Source organism: Morus notabilis, unplaced genomic scaffold, assembly GCF_000414095.1.
Source record: "Morus notabilis unplaced genomic scaffold, ASM41409v2 Scaffold758, whole genome shotgun sequence".
NCBI lineage: Eukaryota > Viridiplantae > Streptophyta > Magnoliopsida > Rosales > Moraceae > Morus > Morus notabilis.
This window is the reverse complement of record NW_010365805.1, coordinates 107501-130034: the sequence shown is the minus strand read 5'-3', so window position 1 is coordinate 130034 and position 22534 is coordinate 107501. Positions and strand designations below refer to the sequence as shown.

At 36.4% G+C, this 22534-nt stretch overlaps 3 protein-coding genes across 4 annotated transcripts in view; 2 read left to right on the top strand and 1 right to left on the bottom strand.

Moving 5' to 3' along the window:
• The window catches only part of LOC21399927 (dihydroneopterin aldolase 2), an 11244-nt gene extending 6795 nt beyond the window's left edge, over window positions 1-4449 (top strand). Inside the window, exon 3 of the mRNA XM_024172642.1 lies at window positions 3813-4449. Within this exon, the coding sequence (XP_024028410.1) occupies window positions 3813-4017 (205 nt within the window). The 3' untranslated portion in view covers window positions 4018-4449. The remainder of the gene's footprint in view (window positions 1-3812) is intronic.
• Window positions 4450-4612: 163 nt separating this feature from the next.
• Window positions 4613-10887, bottom strand: LOC21399925 (39S ribosomal protein L22, mitochondrial). Of its 2 annotated transcripts, none has more exons than XM_024172636.1 (7): window positions 10685-10887; window positions 7030-7199; window positions 6820-6902; window positions 5940-6110; window positions 5612-5722; window positions 5232-5298; window positions 4613-5147 (listed from the first exon to the last, which is right to left on the bottom strand). In XM_024172636.1, exons 2-7 carry the CDS (start codon window positions 7148-7150, stop codon window positions 4867-4869), a joined length of 834 nt encoding a protein of 277 aa, XP_024028404.1. In that variant the 5' UTR covers window positions 7151-7199; window positions 10685-10887; the 3' UTR covers window positions 4613-4866. The 2 variants fall into 2 exon arrangements, with proteins under 2 accessions (XP_024028404.1, XP_024028405.1); XM_024172637.1 differs by having other exon boundaries at window positions 7030-7184.
• Window positions 10888-16211: 5324 nt separating this feature from the next.
• Window positions 16212-19477, top strand: LOC21399924 (putative pentatricopeptide repeat-containing protein At1g56570). Its single transcript, XM_010108668.2, has 2 exons — window positions 16212-18905; window positions 19035-19477. The coding sequence occupies exon 1, from the start codon at window positions 16246-16248 to the stop codon at window positions 18802-18804; it is 2559 nt and encodes an 852-aa protein (XP_010106970.1). The 5' UTR covers window positions 16212-16245; the 3' UTR covers window positions 18805-18905; window positions 19035-19477.
• The last annotated feature ends 3057 nt before the right edge of the window (window positions 19478-22534 follow it).

Below are 22534 nucleotides of genomic sequence, written 5' to 3'. Positions count from 1 at the left end.
ACACAGCCCGCGTGCGCTCTTCTGCTCAACCTCTTCGAACGATAGCCGCCGGAAAGCTGGGCCTCCACCGGTCGTCGGATTTGCCGTTCCCGTCGGCGGATCTCGGCCTCTCGGCACTGGGTTGGTCTCGCGCGGTGTTTGGGATTGAAGTGAGCTCTCGGTGGAATCAGAGTAATTAGGGTAAGTGTTATAACCCGGCTTCCCTCCAAAATCCAACCGGGTCCCCCGACCCGCCCGGGCCTTCCGGATCCTATCCACCGCCTCCAGCCTGTCCTCCACCTGTTGGGCTAAGTCCATGACATCTAGCAAATGGCTGGGTCGGTGCATCTTTACCTCCGCTCTAATATCATCCCTTAATCCATTCAGGAAGGCACTTCGGAACACCTTTTCTGGAATTCCCTGCAAAGTCGCCGCCAACATCTCAAACTCCTCCCGGTACTCTGTCACCTGTCCTCCTTGCCGGAGCGCCATAAGCCGCTCCGTCGGGTCTCTTTCGCGCGTCCCGCTAAACCGGCGGAGGATGGCCTCCTGCAGGTCCTGCCAATCCACGAACGGCTCCTGAGTGTCGAGCCACTGGTACCACCGTAGGGCCTTTCTCTCCATGCAAACCGACGCCGCCAGCACCATGTCGTCCTCGTCGACGTCGTTGATGGTGAAGTATCGTTCGGCCCTGAACAACCACCCATGGGGGTCCTCACCTTGAAACAACGGTAATTCTAACTTCTTTCCCCTGTGTTCTCCCCGTGCTCGGGGTCTTGGCGGTGACCGGTAACGAGGGGGTCCGCCTCCCCTTCCGGCCGGTTCCCGTCGTGGAGGACTGAACCTACCCCGGACAAGTCGCTGCGGTCCCCTTCCTGGCGGTGAGTGTCCGTCTCGGGCTCTCCTCGGGGGCGAGGGGTCTTCCTCTGGCCGGCATGGTGGCAGCGGTGGTGGGGCACGTGCCTGCCTCATCAAGAAATCCTCCAGCCTCGTGATCGTTCCTTGGATTCCTTCGATCTTGGCTCCCATCGAGGCCATATTTCCCTGCATCTCTCCCATTTGTGTTCCCAGTGATTCAACCTCCCCTTGCCAACAGGGCATCCTCTCCACGCGGTCTATGATCTCCTGCAGGGTGTCCTAAAAACTGTTCAACCGCCTCTCCACGGAAGCTACTCGGTCAGCCTGGTTCGCCATGGATCGTAGGGCTTTGATACCAATTTGTTAGGAACCCAACAATTTAGTAGAAATTATGATGAAATAGTGAAGAACTCAACCAGAAAAGTGGTATGGTTTCTTGTGTTGATCAAGGTAAAAACCAAATTGCAGGAAACAAATTACAACTGAGAAATTAAGATGGAGGTGAGTTCGAGGACTCCTCCTAACCTCCACAGACTAAGTTCTCACACAAATTCTCAATGCCCTCTCCCTCTCCAGCCCTCCCTTATTTATTCTACTCTCCTTCCCTAACAAACTCTCGGGATCCTCACCCGTCCAAAACCTTCTTGTAACAAACTTCCCTCCAGCTAATTCAAGTCCAATCCCGGAACTACCCTTGCTCCTTCCTTCCCTGGGCCTGGCCATCCTTCTTTCTTTTCCTAGCATAAACAAACCTAAGGGGTGGATGCCTAACAAGCCTCAAGACCAAAAGCTTTGATAGTAAGAAGCTCTTGAAGGGAGTTTCTCATAACATCAATCTTTAGCCTACCAATTCCAACCACTACTTGCTTAGCCGCCATCCAATTAAAACGGAAACTAGGAACCACACCATAAAAAATAACCCTGTTTCCCAAAGATCAAATAGCCCAAAAGCTAGTAACAATCGCAGTAGACCATAAACTTGAGAACCAAAATCGAGCGGGACATAACCGCCTACCAAAAATCTCAGAGATATGATCCCAAATCTTAACAACAAAATCACATTATAAAAATAAGTGAGAAATAGATTCCTCATGCTTATAACAAAAACGACAAACTGAGGCAAAAACAAAACCTCTCTTTTTCATAACAGTCTCCACCAGAAGAGCGCCATGAAGAGCCTTCCAAACCATAATTTACTTTCTAGGAGGAATATAGCCATGCCAAATCTTTCTACCCCAAGACCGCTCAACAGAAGCCACACGAACCTTCTCATAAGTTCGAGCAGTAGTCAAACCACCCCCCAACGACTTAGTCCAAATGAGACGATCTTCACAAGCAACCGAAGTGCAACTAATAGCTTGAACAATATGAGGAAAACCATTAAAAATTTGAATCGGCGAAATGAACGGGGCCTAAGAAGAACCATCCCAAAAATCTAATATGAAAGATGAGCTCTAATGTGTTCAGGAACATTCAACAAGTCTACTAAAGAGACTTAAGCCAATTATCTTCCAAAGATTTACCTTTGAGTTTTTACCAACCAACCACCTAGATTCCAAGGAAAGCTTCGCCACTATCTTTTTTATGCCAGGCCAAATAGAAGAAGCAATTCGAGATTTAGGAACACCATCAGCCTTTAAAAAGCAGCCCTAAAGAAAGGAAAAATACCATCACGCTCAGAAATGAGATTCCAAGCCAACTTGTGCAAGCAAACTTTATGAAGAGCTAAAGATTTCTTATACCCAAACCCCTCACCAAAAGGTCTACAAACCTTATCCCAAGAGACAAAAAACATTTTTTTATTTTCCACCGAACCGGACCACATGAAATTCCTCATAGCTCTATCATCAACTAGCAGGAGAGACTTTGGCCAACAATACACCATAAAAGAATGTAAAAGAGAAGAAGTAGCCACTGTCTTAACCAACTCCACTCTACCAGCCATAGAAAGAAGACCACCCTTTTAAGAAGTAAGCTTACTGATCACCTTATCTGCTATGGGACGAAGATGAGCATAATTTGGCTTACCTTTAAAAATAGGGACTCCAAGATATTTAAAAGGCAAATCATTCCGCCTCATGCCAAGTAGATTTTCCAATAAACACTACAAATTTCTCTTTATTGAAAACTTTTTCTGAGCTCATACTATATTCATCAAGAAGATCTAAAATCCTACGTAAATTCCGCATAGACCCATTACAAAATATCATTAAAAAAAAATAAAAACATGAGAGAGCACAAACACCCTGAGGAGCTAAAACAGTAATAATATGACGTTCCTCCACCAACCGATTCAGAGCTTGGCTGAGGGCATCCTCAGCTAGACAAAAAAGAAAAGGCGACAAAGGATCCCCTGCCGAACGCCTCTAGAGCAAGAAAAGAAACCATGCAGTCGACCATTAACTAGAATAGACAGCTTAGCCGAAGCTAAAATACTCTTAATCCAACCCACAAACACGCAATTAAAACCCATTTTAACAAGAGTGGATGTAAGAAAATCTTATCGAAGAGTATCAAAGGCTTTACGAACATCCAACTTCAATCCCACATTGCCCCCAAAACATCTTTTATCCAAAAGATTAGCACACTCAGAAACTAGACCGATACAGTTTGAGATATTCCGACCTTTCGAAAAAAAAAGTTAAAGGTATCAATTTGCTAAACTTGTAAAGTTGATGTGGTGTTCATGCAAAATAGCCTTTACTTTATGTCAAAACCAAGAATAAATAGCTAGCCACTTCTTACTAGCTATATTTAGCCAGTGGAAAATGTTTTAGAACCATTTAGCTAATGGTTGGAGTGGAGAAAACTAAAAAAATCTAAATCATTAGCTATTTTAGCTAAAAATATAAAATGGCTAGTATGGTTAGAGTTGTTCTAAAATTGTGCCAGACAGACCCTATGCTTTTTGTGTATGAGCTTTTTTGTTCTTTTTCTGATACATCTGTTTTCGAATTTGATTTGTTAAACCGCAGCATAGCGAAGGAAGTCGTTGAAGGACAACCTCATAATCTTCTTGAGTCAGTCGCTCAGCTTATTGCATCTACAACCTTAACAAAACATCCTCAGATTTCGGCTGTTCGTGTGAAGGTCGGGAAGCCTCATGTTGCTGTTCATGGTCCCGTTGACTATTTGGGTGTTGAGATTCTTCGATACAGGAGTACTGATGTACCAAATTAGGAGAATTATTTTGGTTTCCATAACTTTGTCAGAATGCGTCCTTTAACTGGTTGGTATTAAGGATTGAGGAAATGGGGGTGCAAGCATGGACGAATTTCGCCAAGAATCATGCCTTAGCTTAAAACATACTCTCTTAGGTCTTCAATATGCCTTTTCTAGCTTTTGAATTTTTTGATTATAGACTACAAAATATGCTTCTCTTCTCTGTATGGGTCATGTTTCACATTTACTTAAACGTCTTACCAACTTTTACCTTAAGGTGGAGTTATCACTCGAGTGTTGAAAAAACAGCAGACCAAAGTAGTGAAGAATGTGGAAAAAAAAAAAAAAAAAAAGAGAGAGAAGTCATTAGCCATGGACTTTCTGACGTCCAGCGCATATTTTCTGAATATTAAAGTTACCATGTCACTGCAAATTTCTCAACCAAGAAGCAGCAAGGTTCTTATATCATGATCTTGTCTCTCTCTCTTTTTTTTTTTTTTTTTTTTTTTTTGGGATTGCATGAAGAATTCCCACCTTGACATTAGATTATTTTTCTCCGATATTTGCACACAAAATATGTCCTATGGATTAAGGAATTCAAGTTGCAAAGAGAGAGAGGAAGATGAATTCATTTCATTCATTTGCCATAGGTTGGTTGGTCAAAGCAAAACTACGTTCATTGCAGCAGCAAATGATAGCAAACGTGCAGAAACACGTCCATCTCAAAACTTATTCTCTTGACAAAGGATGAGTACATCACATCCACCAGAGGAAGAGAAAACACATCGAGCGGTTAACAGAAACAAGGGAGATCTCTAAAACTTCTACAAAATTTTGAATGGAATGTGAAGGACTCCAGAAGCTCGTTCATGCCGCTGTACCTCTCGATTCACCATTGCTGGCTTTGCCTTTCCTGTTCCAAATTGGAGTGGTCTCAATAAGCGTATGAGGGACAAGCCGCTTTTCCTTCTTGGAAAGCTTTCGGAAATTGTGGACTTTCAGCCGCGCTATCTTGGCCTCTTCCTCCGGGGTAGTTTCCCTTACTACCACCGTTAGTCGGCACTCTGGTCTCACTTTTATTCCACATCTTCCTTTAGCATGATATGCAATTCTCTTTTTGAATAATCCCTTCCCAAGAAAAGCCTCAGCTGCATAAAAAGAAGAAGAGGTGAATGAGTATAAGTAGGGTTAAGACACAATAGAGGAGTAAATCTTTTGCTTCTATCATATACCAACAAGGAGACGATCCGGATCCAACCCATGATTATGGGTTGCATTTGCTCGGGCAGAGTGAATAACCTATCAATAAATAAAAATAAATAAAAAATTCATCAGAAAAGGCAAAAAGCTGATTTAATAATCTTCTTCTCCAGCAATGATCTGAAGATACCTTCAAACATGAAGATTAAATACATGAGCATGAGTCAGAACGCTGGACATGAGTTGTCCAACTAAAAATGGTTAAATCATATAATACAAATCATAACTATCTATGCACAAGAAAAGGTTTGTCTAAAAATTATGTAAATGTTCAAACTTTTATCCCATGTTAATGATTCATAATTATGAATGGCGTTTGTGACTGAACAAGGTCTTAAACTGATTGAATCACCTGATAGACAGTTTTTGCTGCTCGCTTCACCGTCACTTGCAACTGCAACAATGCATCTTCAACACGCATTCCCCGAACTAATGCAGCAACCAAATTTACCTTCTTTGGACTCTGAGTAGTTACGTCAACATTAACAAAATCACATGATAAGAAAATGGATAATACAGAATGCAGTTGAAGAGCAGGTAGTTTGGTGGTACATATGGCTAGTCAAACTGCATTGAATTTTGAATTTTCATCTTAATACCATTTCGTGTCATCGAAAGCCATTTACCATATCCGAAATCTTAACTAATAATAACATATTCAAAACTGGGGGATTCTCTACCTGTTTTATGCATTTTAAGATGGCTTGAACTTGAGCAGGTTTAGAAACAGATTTCTGCTGCTGGTCTTCAGTTTTACCACTACCTATCGCCAAAACGGGAGGAGTCAATGGAGACCGAATAGGCACTTCATCAGTCGAATCTGCTTGTAATATTCTTGAAGTAGAAATTCCCTGTATTAACAAAGAGAAACACAAACAAGTTATTGCAGTAAAATAGGAAAAAGAATACTTTAAAGTAAAAAAACATATAATTTAATTTATCATGGTGTATTCTGTAATTAACATAATGCATCCATGTATAAAAGTCTCACAAATTCTATCAAAGTTTAAGAAGAATATTCAATATCACAATTTAAACCAATGCACTTCCAACCTCATATATCCAACCGATACAAATCCAAGAAAACGAGAACTAAAGACAAATATAAGCAAGGAATGCCAAATGACAGCAGTGCCTCAGATAATTAAAGCTGAAGCTGAGACAAGTTTGCTGGAATATATAGGACATAGTATGAAGCCCAAGCACGAACATAAGACAAATAAGCTCCAGTTGAATACAATAAACCTAAAAGAATCATGTGAGTGATTTTTCGTCTATTACAATACGTGTTTGTGGGGAATAATAATCTCCTCTGCTTTGCAAATTCATTATCTTCTCATATAAATATTAAAAACAAAAACCTTTGCTTAGAATATTCTAGACATGATGCAATCACCAACAATTTAACATTCTTGACTGTTTCCGCTTTCCAAGGTATAGGACAAAAGTTGGCAATAGTTAAAAATTAGGTAGACAAATTGAACAAATGCAAACATGTATATTGGTTGAACAAAGCTACCATTGAGAAGCAAACCGAAAGAAAGAACTAGTGAGAATTACCAACTGTTGATATAACTGATAAAACGGCCTCGAAATGGTTGCAGAAGGGGGCTTCAAAACCCTTTGGAGATAAGTCAACTCAGCTGCAAAAAATAGTTTGATAACATGAACAAATGACAATGTAGCATTTTTATACCCAAAAAAAAAAGACACTAAAATCTATAACTAGACTTAACAATATCCTTGTACCAATGGATCATAAAAAGTGACCTGGCAAGCGAAAGGACTCGAGGCGAGAACAACATAAGTTGGCAGATTGAGTGTAACCATGTTCAACTCTTTTTCCAACATGATTGAGTAAAGTTTTTATATGTCTTTGCCAGCCAACCATAGCTTCCAAGTTTATTCAAGAAAGAATTCTCTACCTTCAAAATACAAAACTTTTTTACAAACAAACAATAAGCAATATGTTAATTAGACATACATGATTTGAAAAGCAAAAATTTAAAGCATAAACATAAAATACACAAAAGAAAAGCAAAAGAAGAATAACATATGAAAGGAATTTCAAATCTAAAACTACAAATTCCAATGCCATTTTTCTGAAGAAACAAACATAAGGGAAATTCCAAGACACACAAAAGAAAAAAATCATTTCTTAAAAATGGATGATGAAAACACGCTTCAATGGTGTAAAATGGCATTTTTTTTTTTAGTAAAAGAAAGTATCTATTAAGTATTAACCGATAGATAAAATCAATGGTGGAAGATATCCAACCATTAAAATGTGTCTTTCTATCCAAAAAGCAAATAAGGATAAATCATGTATCGTAAAAACAACACATAAAAGATTTATCAAACTGCCTGAAAGAAGAAATAAGCAATGAGGACAATTATCTGAGAATGAAGCCAAATGCAAAACAGACCTGAAAATAATAATAATAATAATAATAATAATAATAATAATAATAATAATTAGGATATAAATAATAAATTAGTAGCATGATTAAGGAAAATCAATAGAAAAATATACTTAATCTTGAAACCACAGTCAAATTTCCAGCATATGTATTTGAAGGATTGCAATATTTAACCAAGGTTGATTTTTTAGGAGAAAGGACGGAAGGCCTTCATTACCAGCCTCCTTTTAATACATAGCAAAGTAAAACACTTTTAGGGAACCAAAAACACTAAAAAACAATAATAAAAATAAGACTAGTTGTAACAAGAAATAAGAGTGGTTGTTGACTTTTGAAATAAAAGTGACTGATAAAATGCAGCTATCCTAATAAGGGGGAATTTTTGAAAATGTTTCAGAATGAAATGGAGGGAAATTTTTAATAACTGCGTCGAAAAGTAAATGTCCATGTTAGCAAAAATCAGCAAACATGATAATAGTAATGGGATTTAACATTAATAAGAGATTAAAAAATGTATATATTTTTAAAGAATTATAAAGAAAAAGTAACTTATGAGGAAACTTAAGTAATGTAGCATTTAGATCTAAATCATTATCTTTTCTGTTATTAAAAAGAAGAATTAAAAATAATCATAAGAAGTTGTCCTCATAATAACTAGACAATACGAGTAAAACTGCAAGAAAAGAACTATTGAAACACCCATAAGGGAGACTATTTAAACTCTTACACGAAGAGACTGGTGAAACTCAAGAGAAAATAATACTACATTGACTAAAGAAAATTGTGAAGTATGATATCAGTTGTAACAAAACAGAGAGAGAAAATTTAAAAGCAAAGTATAACTATGATACAAGACAATGACGTAGATTATTATACACGAATAAACAACAACATGTATAGGAGAATTTGAGTCAATAGGAAAAAATCAATTAGGCAGAGGAACAAGCATAAAACCTTCGCATAACGCAACAAGTGCGGAAACTAACTAAAGAAACACCCAGACAAACAAGAATAAACTCAAAGATATTCCAGAAAAAAAAAAGCCATATAGTGGGAATACATATGGATTACAGAAGAAGCTCCAACCCAATCAAGTTACTAAACAAAGAAAGAGGAAAATAATCCTAATCTATACAAATCATTAAAAACCATTCACACAGTGCTTAAGCCAAACACTAAGGGTATGTTCATTTTATGACTCGAGTCATATTGCTACAGTATTTTCTCTCACAAAAATTCAAATTCAACTTTTTTGTTAGTGTTTTTCTAAAACATACGCAACTCAAGTCATAACTCAAGTGCGAAAGAACAAGCCCTAAATCTAACATATTTTGGTCAGTGTCGATACTACTATTATAGTCTAGACATAAAATTAGTCAAGCCAACATAAAAGAAATTGCAGAAGTTTACTACTCTCTAAAGTAACGGGACGATAATTAATACATTGTATTAAAACAATAATCAATTTATGCAAAGTAGTACCATACTCTACTTGAATTACCCAAAGAAAAAACAAAATTACACAATCAAACTTCTGAATGTTAAAACAAATTCTTAAAATAAAGCAAAACATGAGCAAGCGATAATAAGAAGAACAAAAAAAAAAAAACTTGTAAATCCATTAGTGATTAAAGGCAATGCTACATTAGAACCGTGCAGAATCACTTCCAATCAATGGAGATCGGAGATATCATGCAGTAGAAAACAAGAGTTGAACACAACTTTCGAGATGGGAGGTTCGTTAAACTCATCGATTGAAAGGTAAAGTAGAGCATATTTTCCATAGGCAGAACAGAAGACGGAATTGATGTGAGAGAGAGACCTTTTCGGAATAGAGGCAAGGAGATCAGAATGAGAGCAATCGAAGGAGACGTTACTTCCTTCCTCGGGGGTTTCTTTGAAACTCAGCCACAGAAATCTACCCCCAAGTCCTCCGATTTCATTTGTGCCAAGGGCGGGCGTGAACCGAAAGTATTATTCCGAGATTAAAGACAGAAACTTTACCAGATTCTTAGACGAAAGCAGCGAAATCGAAGAAGAAGATTTGCTTTAGGTTGTGCTGCTGTAAATACCCTAGTTGTGCAAAGGATAGAGAGAGAGGGCGATGAGTTTGTCCGCATCAAGTTTAGATGTAATAACATTTTTCTTGAAAATTAACATAAGTTTTAGGGTTGTGTGAGAGAGTTGAAAGGTAAAATTAGCAAAGTTTAGATTGTACCAAACGAAATCTAAATAAGGAATGAAAAAAAGATTGAACCACTAAGAACGGCACAACGGCAGTGCAAAATGCCAGAGTCTAGATTGAGTTGTGTGAGAGAGTTGAGTGCGACTTATTACGGCTCTAAGTGCAAGTGTTTAAGGGGGAAAAAAAATAAAAGATTGAAAAAAGAATTTAACTTCAAGCATTCTACTTCTACAGAACCAAACATAAGGTTGCTAGCTTTGAAGCATTTTACTTCTACAGAACCAAACATAAGGTTCATTCTTCATATTACAGCACAACAGATATATATATGAGTTCTCAATATGAGTTATCAACAGCATAAGGTTCATAATATATGAGTTGCTAGCTTTGATGTCAATCTCGACTTGGGTGGTGTTTTTTGGTTGATGGAGGTTGTGTCTCAGGCGGCGGATGCAAAGAAGGATGGAGCTTTCTTGAGAAAATACAGGGGTTCATCTTATGTTTTAGTCGTGGAGGTAAAGAGGAAAACAAAAAAGGATGGAGAGATTTGAATCGATGTCTGGAAAATTTCTGTTGCAAAAAAATCCAGACTTCCAAGAATAAAACTCTCATGGGGAAAGATTTCACTCCAGCGGCTGCTAAACACAAATCGTGAAAGGAGAAAAAATCGTGGCCGTTCTGGTTCAAACCCAGATGCGCCGACGACGATTTTGACATTTTTGGGTTTTCTCAAGTGAGATTCTCAAGTTCAGATAAAAAATTAACACAAATTGTGAAAGAAAAATTTTTCCCAAAAAAAGGAGAAAAAAGGGAATCATACTCTAGTGGTGGCGGCAGAGGAAAGTCCGGCAACGGCGTGGTGGATCGGAAGGCGGCGGCGGCGTCCTCGACGGAAGCGGTGCTGGGTCTGGACGAGAGAGAGGCTGGGTCTGGACGAGAGCGAGAGATGGGTGAGATGCGTGGGTGAGAGAAATGGTAGGGCAAATTGTTTCGGTAAATATTACTTTTCCAGGAAAGTGAATAACACATGTTAGTTTAGGATTATCTCAAAATGTAAGAATGTGAATTTTATGAACTTCACTTTTTTAGATTTTAAAAAAGTTTAATAATTATACTAAATATGAAAATTTTTCAAATTTTCATTCTCACTTTTAAAATTACCCTATACTAAACGTCCTTTTAGGCCTCATTTATTTCACCGATTTGAATTTTTAATTTTAAGTTTTTACAGTAAAAAGCTCTTAAAAAATGTCACATCTAACTTTTTCTATTACAGTGAAAAGTTTTCAGAAAATATCACATCTCAACTCAAATTAAAAACTCAAATCTACAAAGTGAACGAAACCTTAGTCATTTTATTCACTTCAAAAGACGTTTATTTTTGTCAAATATTATTAGTTAATATACTTTGGGCTTATATTGCGGATGGAGCATTTCTCACTATATGTAGAGTATATTTTCTAATATATGTTTAACAACATATGTAAGTTTTTTTTTTCAAATATATATATATATATATATATTATCTAAGTACATATGTAACTATGGAATCTCAATAATATTTTAATTTTACATTATTTTATGTTTGTATTTAATTTTGTTATTAATTTTATGAGAATATTGAAAACAGAGATGGACTACAAGAGTTAAGGTCCAAAACGTAAGTTAATTCACAAATACGCATAATTTAATCCGTGAAATATGTTGCTTATTAAATTGGATTGAGGGTCTAACGAACTAGTAATATATTGAGATTTTTCCAATCCGTAGTAGGATTGGATTGTGAATTGATCTCTAATTTGTACAATCCAGTCTGCAAACACTCCTAAATATTTGGATGATTTGTCAAAAGAGTTTCGGCTTTTAAGAAAAGCTTTTAGTAATAAAACCATTCAAGTATTCTGAAAAAAAAAAAAAACACTTTAAAATTTATACAAGTTTTATTAAGACATTATAATCTTCATTCCAACACTCTTATTTTTTATTAAAAATTTGAAAAACTATTTTAACGATTAAGTTATTTTAAAACTTTTTTTTAAAAAAAATCACACTTTTTACTTCTCTTTGAAATGCAAAACCCCATCTTAATATGAAAAGAACATTTCATATAAAAAAAGTCTCTCTCTTTCTAAAGTTTTGTTCTCTCTAAACTCCCTCTTTGGAGTGTTGTGTTTGGTTGAAGCTCCGGTGCCGCCTATGGGCGCGTTGCCGGGCTTCCAATCCTAAAATTTGGTCTCCAAACTCGCCTCGTTGTTGTCTTTTCCGTGGTGATGGCAGTGTGCGGAGTGGTGCTTTCGTTGGAGCGGATTTGACACGCTTTAGAAGTGGGGTGTCATTCGTTTGGATTGTTGTTTCCAACATGTTCATCAGATGGTGGCCATGCTATCTTGTTGTTTTGTTTCATGCAGTAGTGGGCTTCTCTTGGAGGTGGTGTTTTCGATTGCCGGCTTTTCTCGACCTTGCTGTATCTCTTTCAAAGTCCTTTGCCTTTTCCGGGTGGTGCTCTCACCGGAGTTGTTTGATGGCGGGTCTTGGGGTCTTTTTGTGTTTATTGTGTTTTTATTTTTAGTGTGTTTTCTTTATTGTAATAACCGGGGCTTTCACTCCGTTATCTTGGTTTGTTTTTTGTGTCCGTTTGCTTATCTTCCTGAGAGGAATTTTATCAAATAGAGCCTTACGAGTGCTGAGATATTCTCCCGTTAAGTGTATGTCTGTTTCCCCATTGAGTCATTAGTCTTGTTTTGTGATGTTTGTTACTCTGTTTTTGTTTAAATGCGAGTTCACTAAGATATGGGTTTTTATTAAAAAAAAAAGAGAAGAAAAAAAAACCATCTTAATTTATCCTCCCATTTTTAACTATTTGTAGGGTTTGTTGCTTGGATTTTGGGATATAGGTGTCCCTTAAATTGACGTCGTCGTTTGAGTGGAGTTTGTTTGACCTCTTGTCATTTGTCGCTTCTTTCTTCTTTTTTTCCCCTCTGAAAAGAACAGTTTATTGTCGTTTGTAGTGCTGAAACTTTGGACGGGCCGCCCACGACTGCTAGAAAAAATTGATTTTGAGCCTGATGCCCGACTCGACCCGCCTGAATTTTTCGGTCTGCTCACCCGAGCCCGTGAACAGGCGACGGGCCTAGTTTTGGCTGCCCGAGCCCGGTTGGGCATCCCGAGCCCGCCCGAATTGTCCGAAAAAAATCTTTTCTTATATTTTTTAATTTTTATAATATTGTATATATATTTTATATAATATACTATTATTTAGTAATTGTATTTGTATATAAATAATTATTAAGTTATTTTGTGTTAAAATTATATAAAAACTAAAATCAACATTCAACACACGTTATTAACACAATTTAATAAATTAATTTTTAAATTCTTAATTCATTATTGCCTTGTTAAAAACCTTACTATGAAAAACTCAATTAGGATGAAAACTTGGTAAGGAAAAAAGAGTGCAATCATTTTGAGACGAATTACAAATTTTACAAACTTACAAAGTCTAAATATACAATTACAATGTCGAAAGCAAATACATATTTACAAATTACAATTTAATTTGAAGCTGAAGGATTGTCTTTAAAATTAAATATTAATATATTAAATTCATCGATCCATTCTTGACTTGCCGGTGAAATTGTATCCTGTAAACGTTGATCGGCACGATCCCAATCCTTAATGCAGACAAAGGCTTCAACAATGTCCATTTGCAATGTATTTCGGCGTTCCTTAAGTATTCATCCGGTTGCACTGAAGGCTTGTTTGTATGAAACAATGGAGACTCGGATCGAAAAAATATCCATTGCCAATCGAGTTAGGATTGGTCAAATTAATGCTTGTGTCCTACACCATTGAACTAAGTCAAATGATTCTCTAGTACCGTCGACTACTAAGCTCTCATTGAGGTATGCCATAAGCTCATTGAAGCTGCCGCCGCCGCTGCCACCTGTTGATGAAGATCCACTCCCAGCTTCTGTTTGAGTCGTCTTCTTCTTCTTCTTCAACCCGAAAATATTCAAGAATGAATGCGGGTTTTCATCTTGTTGTTGCGGTTCCTGTGCTCCAGAGTTTGTGTTTCTAAACCTATTCTCATATTTACTATAGATCGAAAATATTTTTACCTTTATTGTTAGAAATTGGTGAGAACAATTGATGCCTAAAAATTCACCTAAGTTTTCTAAACCACTTTATAAACCGTCTAATTTTAATCTATCATAAAAAAGAGTACCGAAACCATACAATAAAGGTAATTTAGACCAATATTTTTTAAATTTCTTTTCCATAAAAGCGATAGGAACTCCTAAGATTGGGTTCGTCCTATATTCACTAAATAAAATACTAATTCTTAAAAGTTCACCTAAAGCTAAAGGTGATGTTGGGTAATATATTCCACTAAGTTTTAAAGTAACTTCATGAAACCTACTTAAAAATTGATACAAAACTTCAGCAATTTGCCAATCATATGCATCTATATGTCTTATTCCTAATTTTGCACATATATAGTTTGTTATATCATCCTTATAGGAGATGCATTGTTGAAGCATAATATAAGTTGAGTTCTATCTTACATGCATATCTAAGGCTAATGCTCTAGGAGGTAGATTTAATGTTTGTAAGAACCTAAATCAATATTGTTCTCTTTGGTTACTACCTTGAATCCATGCAATACTATCTCTAATTCTTTTAATGTGAATATCTATTTCTTTTAAACCGGATTGAATTATTAAATTAATTACATGGCATACACAACGTTGATGAAAAATAGTGTCATCACTGAATAAACTTAAATCATTTTTGAAGTACTCAATTGATTTAGTATTTGCACTAGCATTATCTAATGTTATAGCCATTACTTTTTCTCTTAATCTAAATTCATCAATTACATTTAAAATTATATTATATATTAAATCGGCGCTATGTGATCCTAAAAGACATTTAAAACCTAATATTCTCTTATCTAAATAGAATTCTTTAAAGTAATGTCCGGTTACAGCTAAATAATCTTTATGTGCAATGGCAGACCAAATATTTACCGTTAACGCAACGCAACGGCTAATCAAGTCTAAAAGATTTATTAATGCTTCTTTTTCTTCTTAAAATAATTTTAACAAATATTTCATAAGAGTAGTTTTTGAAGTGAACTGCGCATTAGGATTATGTACAACTTTAATATATTGTTGCCAATTAGGATGCTCTACAAAACTAAGTGGTTGATCTAATGCAGCTATCATTCGCGCAACTTCCATACGATCTACTTGCGGATCGTATTTTCAAGTGGTCAGACCACTAATTACGCGATCAAAACATAATTGTGTTTGCTAGAGTTCGGCTCCGCCGGACTAGCTAAGCTTTTGAAGACACTTTTTAGAGTGTCTTCTTAAGTGTGTTGTGCTGTGAATAGTGTCACCTTGTAATTTAGATAAACAATATTTACATTGAGCTATATGTTTAGTGTTACCTTCATTGTCGATCTCCTCAATTGTGTCGAAGTGATCCCAAACTGTCGAGGTGTGCTTGCATTTCCTCTTGGGGGTTGCAACACTTGCAAACGCAGTAGCACTTGCACTCGCCGCTTCTCCACACCCACCACCATTGTGACCACGACCTCCAGTACGTCCACCAGGGTTCGGATTAGTAGATTCCTGCGTAATAAATTTATTAGTGGGAAATTGTCCTTCTTCCACGTTGTGTTGGGTATCAACAGGAATACCACTATAACCAAAAGAATCCATTATAAAAAATAAGAGCGATTTGAGAGAGAGCTTTAGGATATTGTGATATTTTTAGAAAAATTATGAGAGAGATATTCAGAGAAATTGAGAGGGATTGAGAGAGTTTGAGTGAGAAAAATGTGTGGGGGATGGAGGGTGTTTATTGGAAAATTTTTAGGTTAAAAAATTAATTTTTTTCTCCAAAATTCAGATCCAATGGTTATTTTTTGTCTCAGCGGGTCGGGTTCGGGCCGAAAATTGGGCAACGGTTAAAAAAAAGAGCCATTGGATTCGGGCAGGTTGGGCTTCAGGTCGGACACCAATGGTAAAAAATATATCCGTTGGTCGGGCTCGGGTTTCGGGCAATTCGGGCTGTTCCGGCTTGAGTGAAAAAATTCAAAAAAATTCTGGCGGACGGCGGTTGACGGCTATATCATAGCGGCGGACTCCGGTGAATTATCCATTTTCGGGCAATCCGAGCCCAAGCCCGAAAATAGAGTTGAACGGGCCGGCCTCTGGGCTTGCCTGCCGAGCCCAAAAATTTCGGGCTTCTCAGGAAAGTGCTTCTTTTGGTTGGTTCGTTCTTCTCAGGAAAGCTCTGATCAGAAGCTAAAATTTCATTTTGCTATTACCGTTTGGTTCTCAGGAAAGTTGGTTCGTTTTTCTCAGAAAAATGGCAACGGTCGGATCACACGGTAGGGTCCACTACGATCTTCCAATACCATCGGTGAGGATTCGCAGTAACCCCAAAAATGCTTCTTTTGGTTCACTCAAACCTTGGCTAATATCTCACCATTCCAAGTTTGGAAATTTTTATTCTGAATTACGACTCCAGAGGAAAATACCATCTCCGGAATCAATGTCAACACTTGGGGTATTATCCTCTAATCAGTCTACAATGGATTTTTCAATGTCTGGTGACCTAATTAAGGACCACGTTGATAGTGGATTTCCCGAAGATGCACTAAAGGTGTTTGTTAAAATGCTCGAGTGTGGTTTTCCACTAGACGAATTTCGTTTTTTCCCCGTTTTGATCAAGGCCTTTGGAGTCATATCTGATGTAGAAAAAGTTAGAGAAATTCACGTACATTTGGTGAAATTAGGAGTTTTGGATGACATTTATGTTGCGAATTCGCTTTTAGGTGTGTATTGGAAGTGTGGAGAGGCTAGGGATGCTATTCAATTGTTTTGGAAAATGCCGAAGAAGGATTCGGTTTCGTGGAACACAATGATATCTGGGTTTTGTCGTTCGGGAGATTACATGGGCTCATTGAGAATGTTTAGTCAGATGATCAGAGAACATGGGGTGCTCCCCAATAGGGTAGCTTGCCTTTCGGCTCTCTCGTCATGCTCGGCGCTCAAATCTTTGCTTCACGGAAAAGAGATTCATGCTTTTGTTTTGAAGAGTGGATTGGATTTGGATGATGATTTCTTAATTAGTGGATTGGCGGATATGTACATGAAATGTAGGGATGTAAAGAATGCCGGGTACATATTTGAAGGCATTCTCGATAAAGAGGCGGTGAGAGAAAACGCGGTAATATGGAATGTGATGATCCTAGGCTATGTCTCCAATGGGTATTTCTCGCAGGCAGTGGAGTTGTTCGTAGAGATGTTGGAAAGTGGCATATTGCCAGAATCTTCTACAATGGTTGCTGTTTTAGTTTTATGCTCGGGGCTGCTGGATTTAGCAGTAGGAAAGCAAATTCACGGGTTTGCTATTAGCCATGGATTGGACAAAGATGTGAGAGTTGAGACAGCTCTTATAGACATGTATTTCAAATGCGGATATGCTAAAGCTGGTTTAGATATCTTCAAAACCTCCCTGAATCGTAATATTGTCATGTGGGGTGCTGCAATATCAAATTGTGCCCAAAGTGGTCTTCCCTCTGAGGCATTGGACTTATTTCACAACTACAGAATGAAAAACGGGTTTGCCGATTCTCTCATAGTTTTGGCTGCTTTGCGGGCATGTTCATCCTTGACTCTGAAGTCGAAAGGCTTGGAAATTCACGGACTAGTGGTAAAATCAGGATTTGGCTCAGATGTTTTCATTGGCGGTGCCTTAGTTGATATGTATGCTAAATGTAGAGATATTGAGTCTGCTGAAAAGGTCTTCTACAGGCTACTTGATAGAGATTTGATCACATGGAATGCGTTAATATCTGGGTATGCTCAGAACGGATGTCCAGATGAAGCTTTAAAAGCAATCCACGATATGCAATCTGAACGGATCACACCAAATTCTGTAACGAGTGCATGTGTTCTTTCGGTTTGCGCTCATTTGTCAGCAATGACCTTGTGCAAGGAGGTTCATGGCTATTTATTACGACGGGGGTTTGGCTCCAATGATCTGATCAGCAATTCTCTTATAGCCACATATGCAAAATGTGGGGATATAAATAGCTCGAGGACAATATTTCGGAAAATGCCTGAAAAGAATGAAGTATCATGGAATTCGGTTTTCCTTGGATTAGGTATGCACGGCCATGCAGATGAAGTGTTTGTTTTATTTGAAGAAATGGAAGAATCAGGGATGAAACCTGACCATGCAACTTTTACAGCTCTTCTCTCTGCATGCAGCCATGCCGGAAGACTTGAAGAGGGATTTAAATACTTCAGAAGTATGGTGGAATGCTACAAACTCGAACCTCAACTTGAACCGTACACTTGTATGGTTGATCTTTTAGGCCGAGCGGGTCAACTAAAGCAGGCGTATGATATGATTCTGGCCATGCCTTGCGCTCCCGACGATAGAATATGGGGATCATTGCTTGCAGCATGCAAAAGTCATGGGGATAGAAGATTGGCCGAAGTTGTGGCTGATCACATCTTGGAACTTGATCCGACAAACATTGGCTACAGAATCCTTCTTTCAAACCTTTATGAAGATTATGGAAAATGGGAGGAAGTTAACAGGGTTAGGACAGAAATTAAAGACATGGGACTCAAGAAGAGCCCCGGATGCAGTTGGATTGAAGTTGATAATGATATTCATACCTTTGTCGCGGGTGATCGATCTCATCATCATACGGTGGATATATATGATGCTCTTGAAAGGTTGACATTGCAGATTAGAAAGGCAGGATACGTTCCCCAATCCCCATTGGTAACTGTTGGACCCAGTGATGTTCTCCATAAAGATCTTACATCAACTAAAACCAATAGTTTGTTGTTTTTGGCTACAGCTAGAGACAAGGACCAAGCTGCTTCAGCGAAAATTATGACATAATGACTTCTCAACTCTCAAGTTTACAATGATGCTGTTCATCCCAACAGAATGTTCTCATGTCCTTATAATTGGTTGACTTTTCTTCTCGCAAGATGTACAGTGTAAGTTTGACTTTTTACATCCATTTCCCCTCATCAGAAGTCTCTCATTATTTATTTATTTATTATTTTATTTTGCATGTCTCTTTCTGGTTTATTAAAAGATTACTTTGCATTGTCATGGTCTTCCAGGCATGCAGGAACAAGTTGGATATGAAATCTACATCATGAACTGCTCTATGATCTATATGACTAAGAAAAGCATTTCAAGAAGATGTTGACGTTTATCACTATACATTTCTCCCATTGATGGTAACACATATTGAGACCTTTGCTAGTCTTGGATGATTACGGGACTAATTATTTGTTAATCTTTGGAAGATTGGATAATCTCGATAGTGATGAACGGTTTACAAATTACGCGGCCCCGGTGTGTTACTGGATCTAGATACTCATTCAAAGCCACTGAAGCTGTTGCTTACTTTGCTACAGCACAATGCGAGAGTTATGCAAAGAATCTGTTACAAGGGTTTGGCTAGTAATTCAATTGAACTGCTGATGTGGCAAGTTCCGAGATCATGATTGGTTTATTGAATATTTGGTGTATAATTAATTAACCGTGTGGTTAGTTTAGTGTTAACATCTTTTTTTTTTTTTTTTATACCTGGTGGTTTGTTTTGTTTTAACATTTTTTTTTTTTTTTTTTTTTTTTTTTCTTGTATATATTGTTATAGTCCTATACTCCTATTAAATAGGATCCATTCTTGTGTAGTATATAAAAGATTGCTAAAGAGATGCGAACCTAATCAGTTTTTATTCTAATGGTTCTGTTATAGTACTTTTTTGACAAAAATTTTAATTGATGTTTGGTATATGAATTCTGCTATAATGTATTTTGATTCTGCTACAATATTTTTTTAATTTAAATTTCAAAAGTATAATCAAGAACTTGATTTAAACTTTGGTTTGAACCCATATACTCAACGGGCCTTTAATTTTAGCTGGTTTGGTACTTAATTGTCGTTTAGGGAAAAATAAATAAACAAATTATGGGCCTGTTCAGTTCGTTGATTCGAGTTTTTAATTTGAGTTGAGATGTGGCTTATTTTTTTTCTCAAATTTAAATTTCAAAAGCATAATCAAGAACTTGATTTAAACTCTCGTTTGAACTCATATACCTAACGGGCCTTAAATTTTTGTTGGTTTGGTACTTAATTGTCATTTAGGAAAAAATAAATAAACAAATTATGGGCTCGTTTAGTTTGCTGATTCGAGTTTTTAATTCAAATTTAGATGTGACTTTATGTTAGAGTTTTTTACTGTAACAAAAAAGTTAGATGTGACTATTTCTGAGAGTTTTTTACTGTAGCAAAACTTAAATTCTAAATTCAAATCGGTGAATTTGACTTTATATTAGCAAAAGTTGACAGTTGTGGGATTTGAACCAACCTCATTAAAAAATGGTGTCGCTTATTGCATTAATTCCTAAAAATCGTATATTAATTTTAGAATGCAAAACATTAAAAAATTCTAAATCTAGGTCTAAAAATCTTATATTAATTTTAGAATTCAAAACATAAATAAAAACGTATACTTTTTACCCATCGCGGCCCCGATGCGCCCCACTACACGGCCCGGGGGCTTTTTGACAGCGTTCTATTTTTTTATCATTTTTGAGGCCATTTTTTACACGCATGCCCATAAAAATGTAAGGAACGTGTCTGCAAAATTTCATAATTTTTTGACGTCGTTTTAATTTAATTTAATTTTTTAAAGACAAAAAATAAAGAAAATCATAAAAAATAGAATATTCATCAAAAATAGTGCCGCTTGTTGCATTACTTCCTAAAAGTCGTATATTAATTTTACAATGCAAAACATAAATAAAATTGTAAATTTTTTATCTATTCCAGCCCCTGGGCGCCCCAATATGCAGGGCGGGGGCTTCTTGACAGCGTTTTACTTTTTTTTTTGTCATTTTTTGAGGGCATGCCAAGAAAAACATAAGGATCGTGTCTGAAAAATTTCATAATTTTTTGACAACGTTTTTATTTTATTTTATATTTCAAATACGAAAAATAAAGAAAATCATAAAAAATAAAATATTCATCAAAAAATAGTGTCGCTTCTTGCATTAATTCCTAAAAATCGTATATTAATTTTAGAATGCAAAACATAAATAAAAATGTATATTTTTTACCCATCCCGGCCCCAAGGCGCCCCTTTTTGACAGCGTTTTACTTTTTTTTGTCATTTTTTGAGGCCATTTTCTGCAGGCATGCCCAGAAAAAAAGCAAGGATCAACTCGTATACCCAACGGGCCTTAAATTTTAGTTGGTTTGGTACTTAATTGTCATTTAGGGAAAAATAAATAAACAAATTATTGGCCCGTTTAGTTCGCTGATTCGAGTTTTTAATTCGAATTTAGATGTGATTTTATGTTAGAGTTTTTTACTGTAACAAAAAAGTTAGCTGTGACTGTTTCTGAGAGTTTTTTTACTGTAGCAAAACTTAAATTCTAAATTTAAATCGGTGAATTTGATTTTATATTAGCAAAAGTTGACAACTGTGGGATTTGAACCAACCTCATCAAAAAATGGTGCCGCTTATTGCATTAATTCCTAAAAATCGTATATTAATTTTAGAATGCAAAACATTAAAAAAATTCTAAATCTAGGTCTAAAAATCTTATATTAATTCTAGAATGCAAAAGATAAATAAAAGCGTATATTTTTTACCCATCCCGGCCCCTGGGCGCCCCACTACACGGCCCGAGAGCTTTTTGACAGCGTTTCATTTTGTTTTTGTCATTTTTTGGCCATTTTTACTCGCATGTCTAGAAAAATGTAAGGATCGTGTCTGTAAAATTTCATAATTTTTTGACATCATTTTAATTTTATTTTATTTTTTAAAGATGAAAAAATAAAAAAATCATAAAAAATAGAATATTCATAAAAAAATTAGTGCCGCTTGTGGCATTACTTTCTAAAAATCGTATATTAATTTTAGAATGCAAAACATATATAAAATTGTAAATTTTTGATCAATTCCCGCCCCTGGGCACCCCACTGCGCAGGGCGGGGGCTTCTTGACAGCATTTTACTTTCTTTTGTCATTTTTAGGACATTTTTTGTGCACATGCCCAGAAAAATGTAAGGATCGTGCCTGTAAAATTTCATAATTTTTTGAAAGCGTTTTTTATTTTATTTTATATTTCAAATACGAAAAATAAAAAAAAATCATCAAAAAATAAAATATTCATCAAAAAATGGTGCCGCTTCTTGCATTAATTCCTAAAAATCGTATATTAATTTTAAAATGCAAAACATAAAGAAAAATGTAAATTTTTTACCCATCCCGGCTTCTAGGCGCCCATTTTTGACATCGTTTTACTTTTTTTGTCATTTTTTGAGGCCATTATTTGTAGGCATGCCCAAAAAAAGCAAGGATTGTGTCTGTAAAATTTCATAATTTTTTGACATTTATTTTATTTTATTTTATTTTTCAAAGATGAAAAATAAAGAAACTCATACAAAATAAAATATTCTTCAAAAAATGGTGCCGCTTCTTGCATTAATTCTTAAAAATCGTATATTAATTTTAGAATGCAAAACATAAATAAAAATGTAAATTGTTGACCAATCTCGGTCCCTAGGACCCTTTTTTGAGAGTGTTTTATTTTTTTTGTCATT

Excerpts from the sequence above, each read along its gene's own strand:
- LOC21399924 (XM_010108668.2), top strand. The coding sequence starts at position 16,246 with ATGGCAACGGTCGGATCACACGGTAGGGTCCACTACGATCTTCCAATA.
- LOC21399925 (XM_024172636.1), bottom strand. The coding sequence starts at position 7,150 with ATGGTTGGCTGGCAAAGACATATAAAAACTTTACTCAATCATGTTGGA. Across the intron at positions 5,723-5,939 it reads TCTTAAAATGCATAAAACAG|AGTCCAAAGAAGGTAAATTT; the intron begins GTAGAGAATCCC and ends GTAACTACTCAG. Across the intron at positions 5,299-5,611 it reads CAGCAAAAACTGTCTATCAG|GTTATTCACTCTGCCCGAGC; the intron begins GTGATTCAATCA and ends ATTTATTGATAG.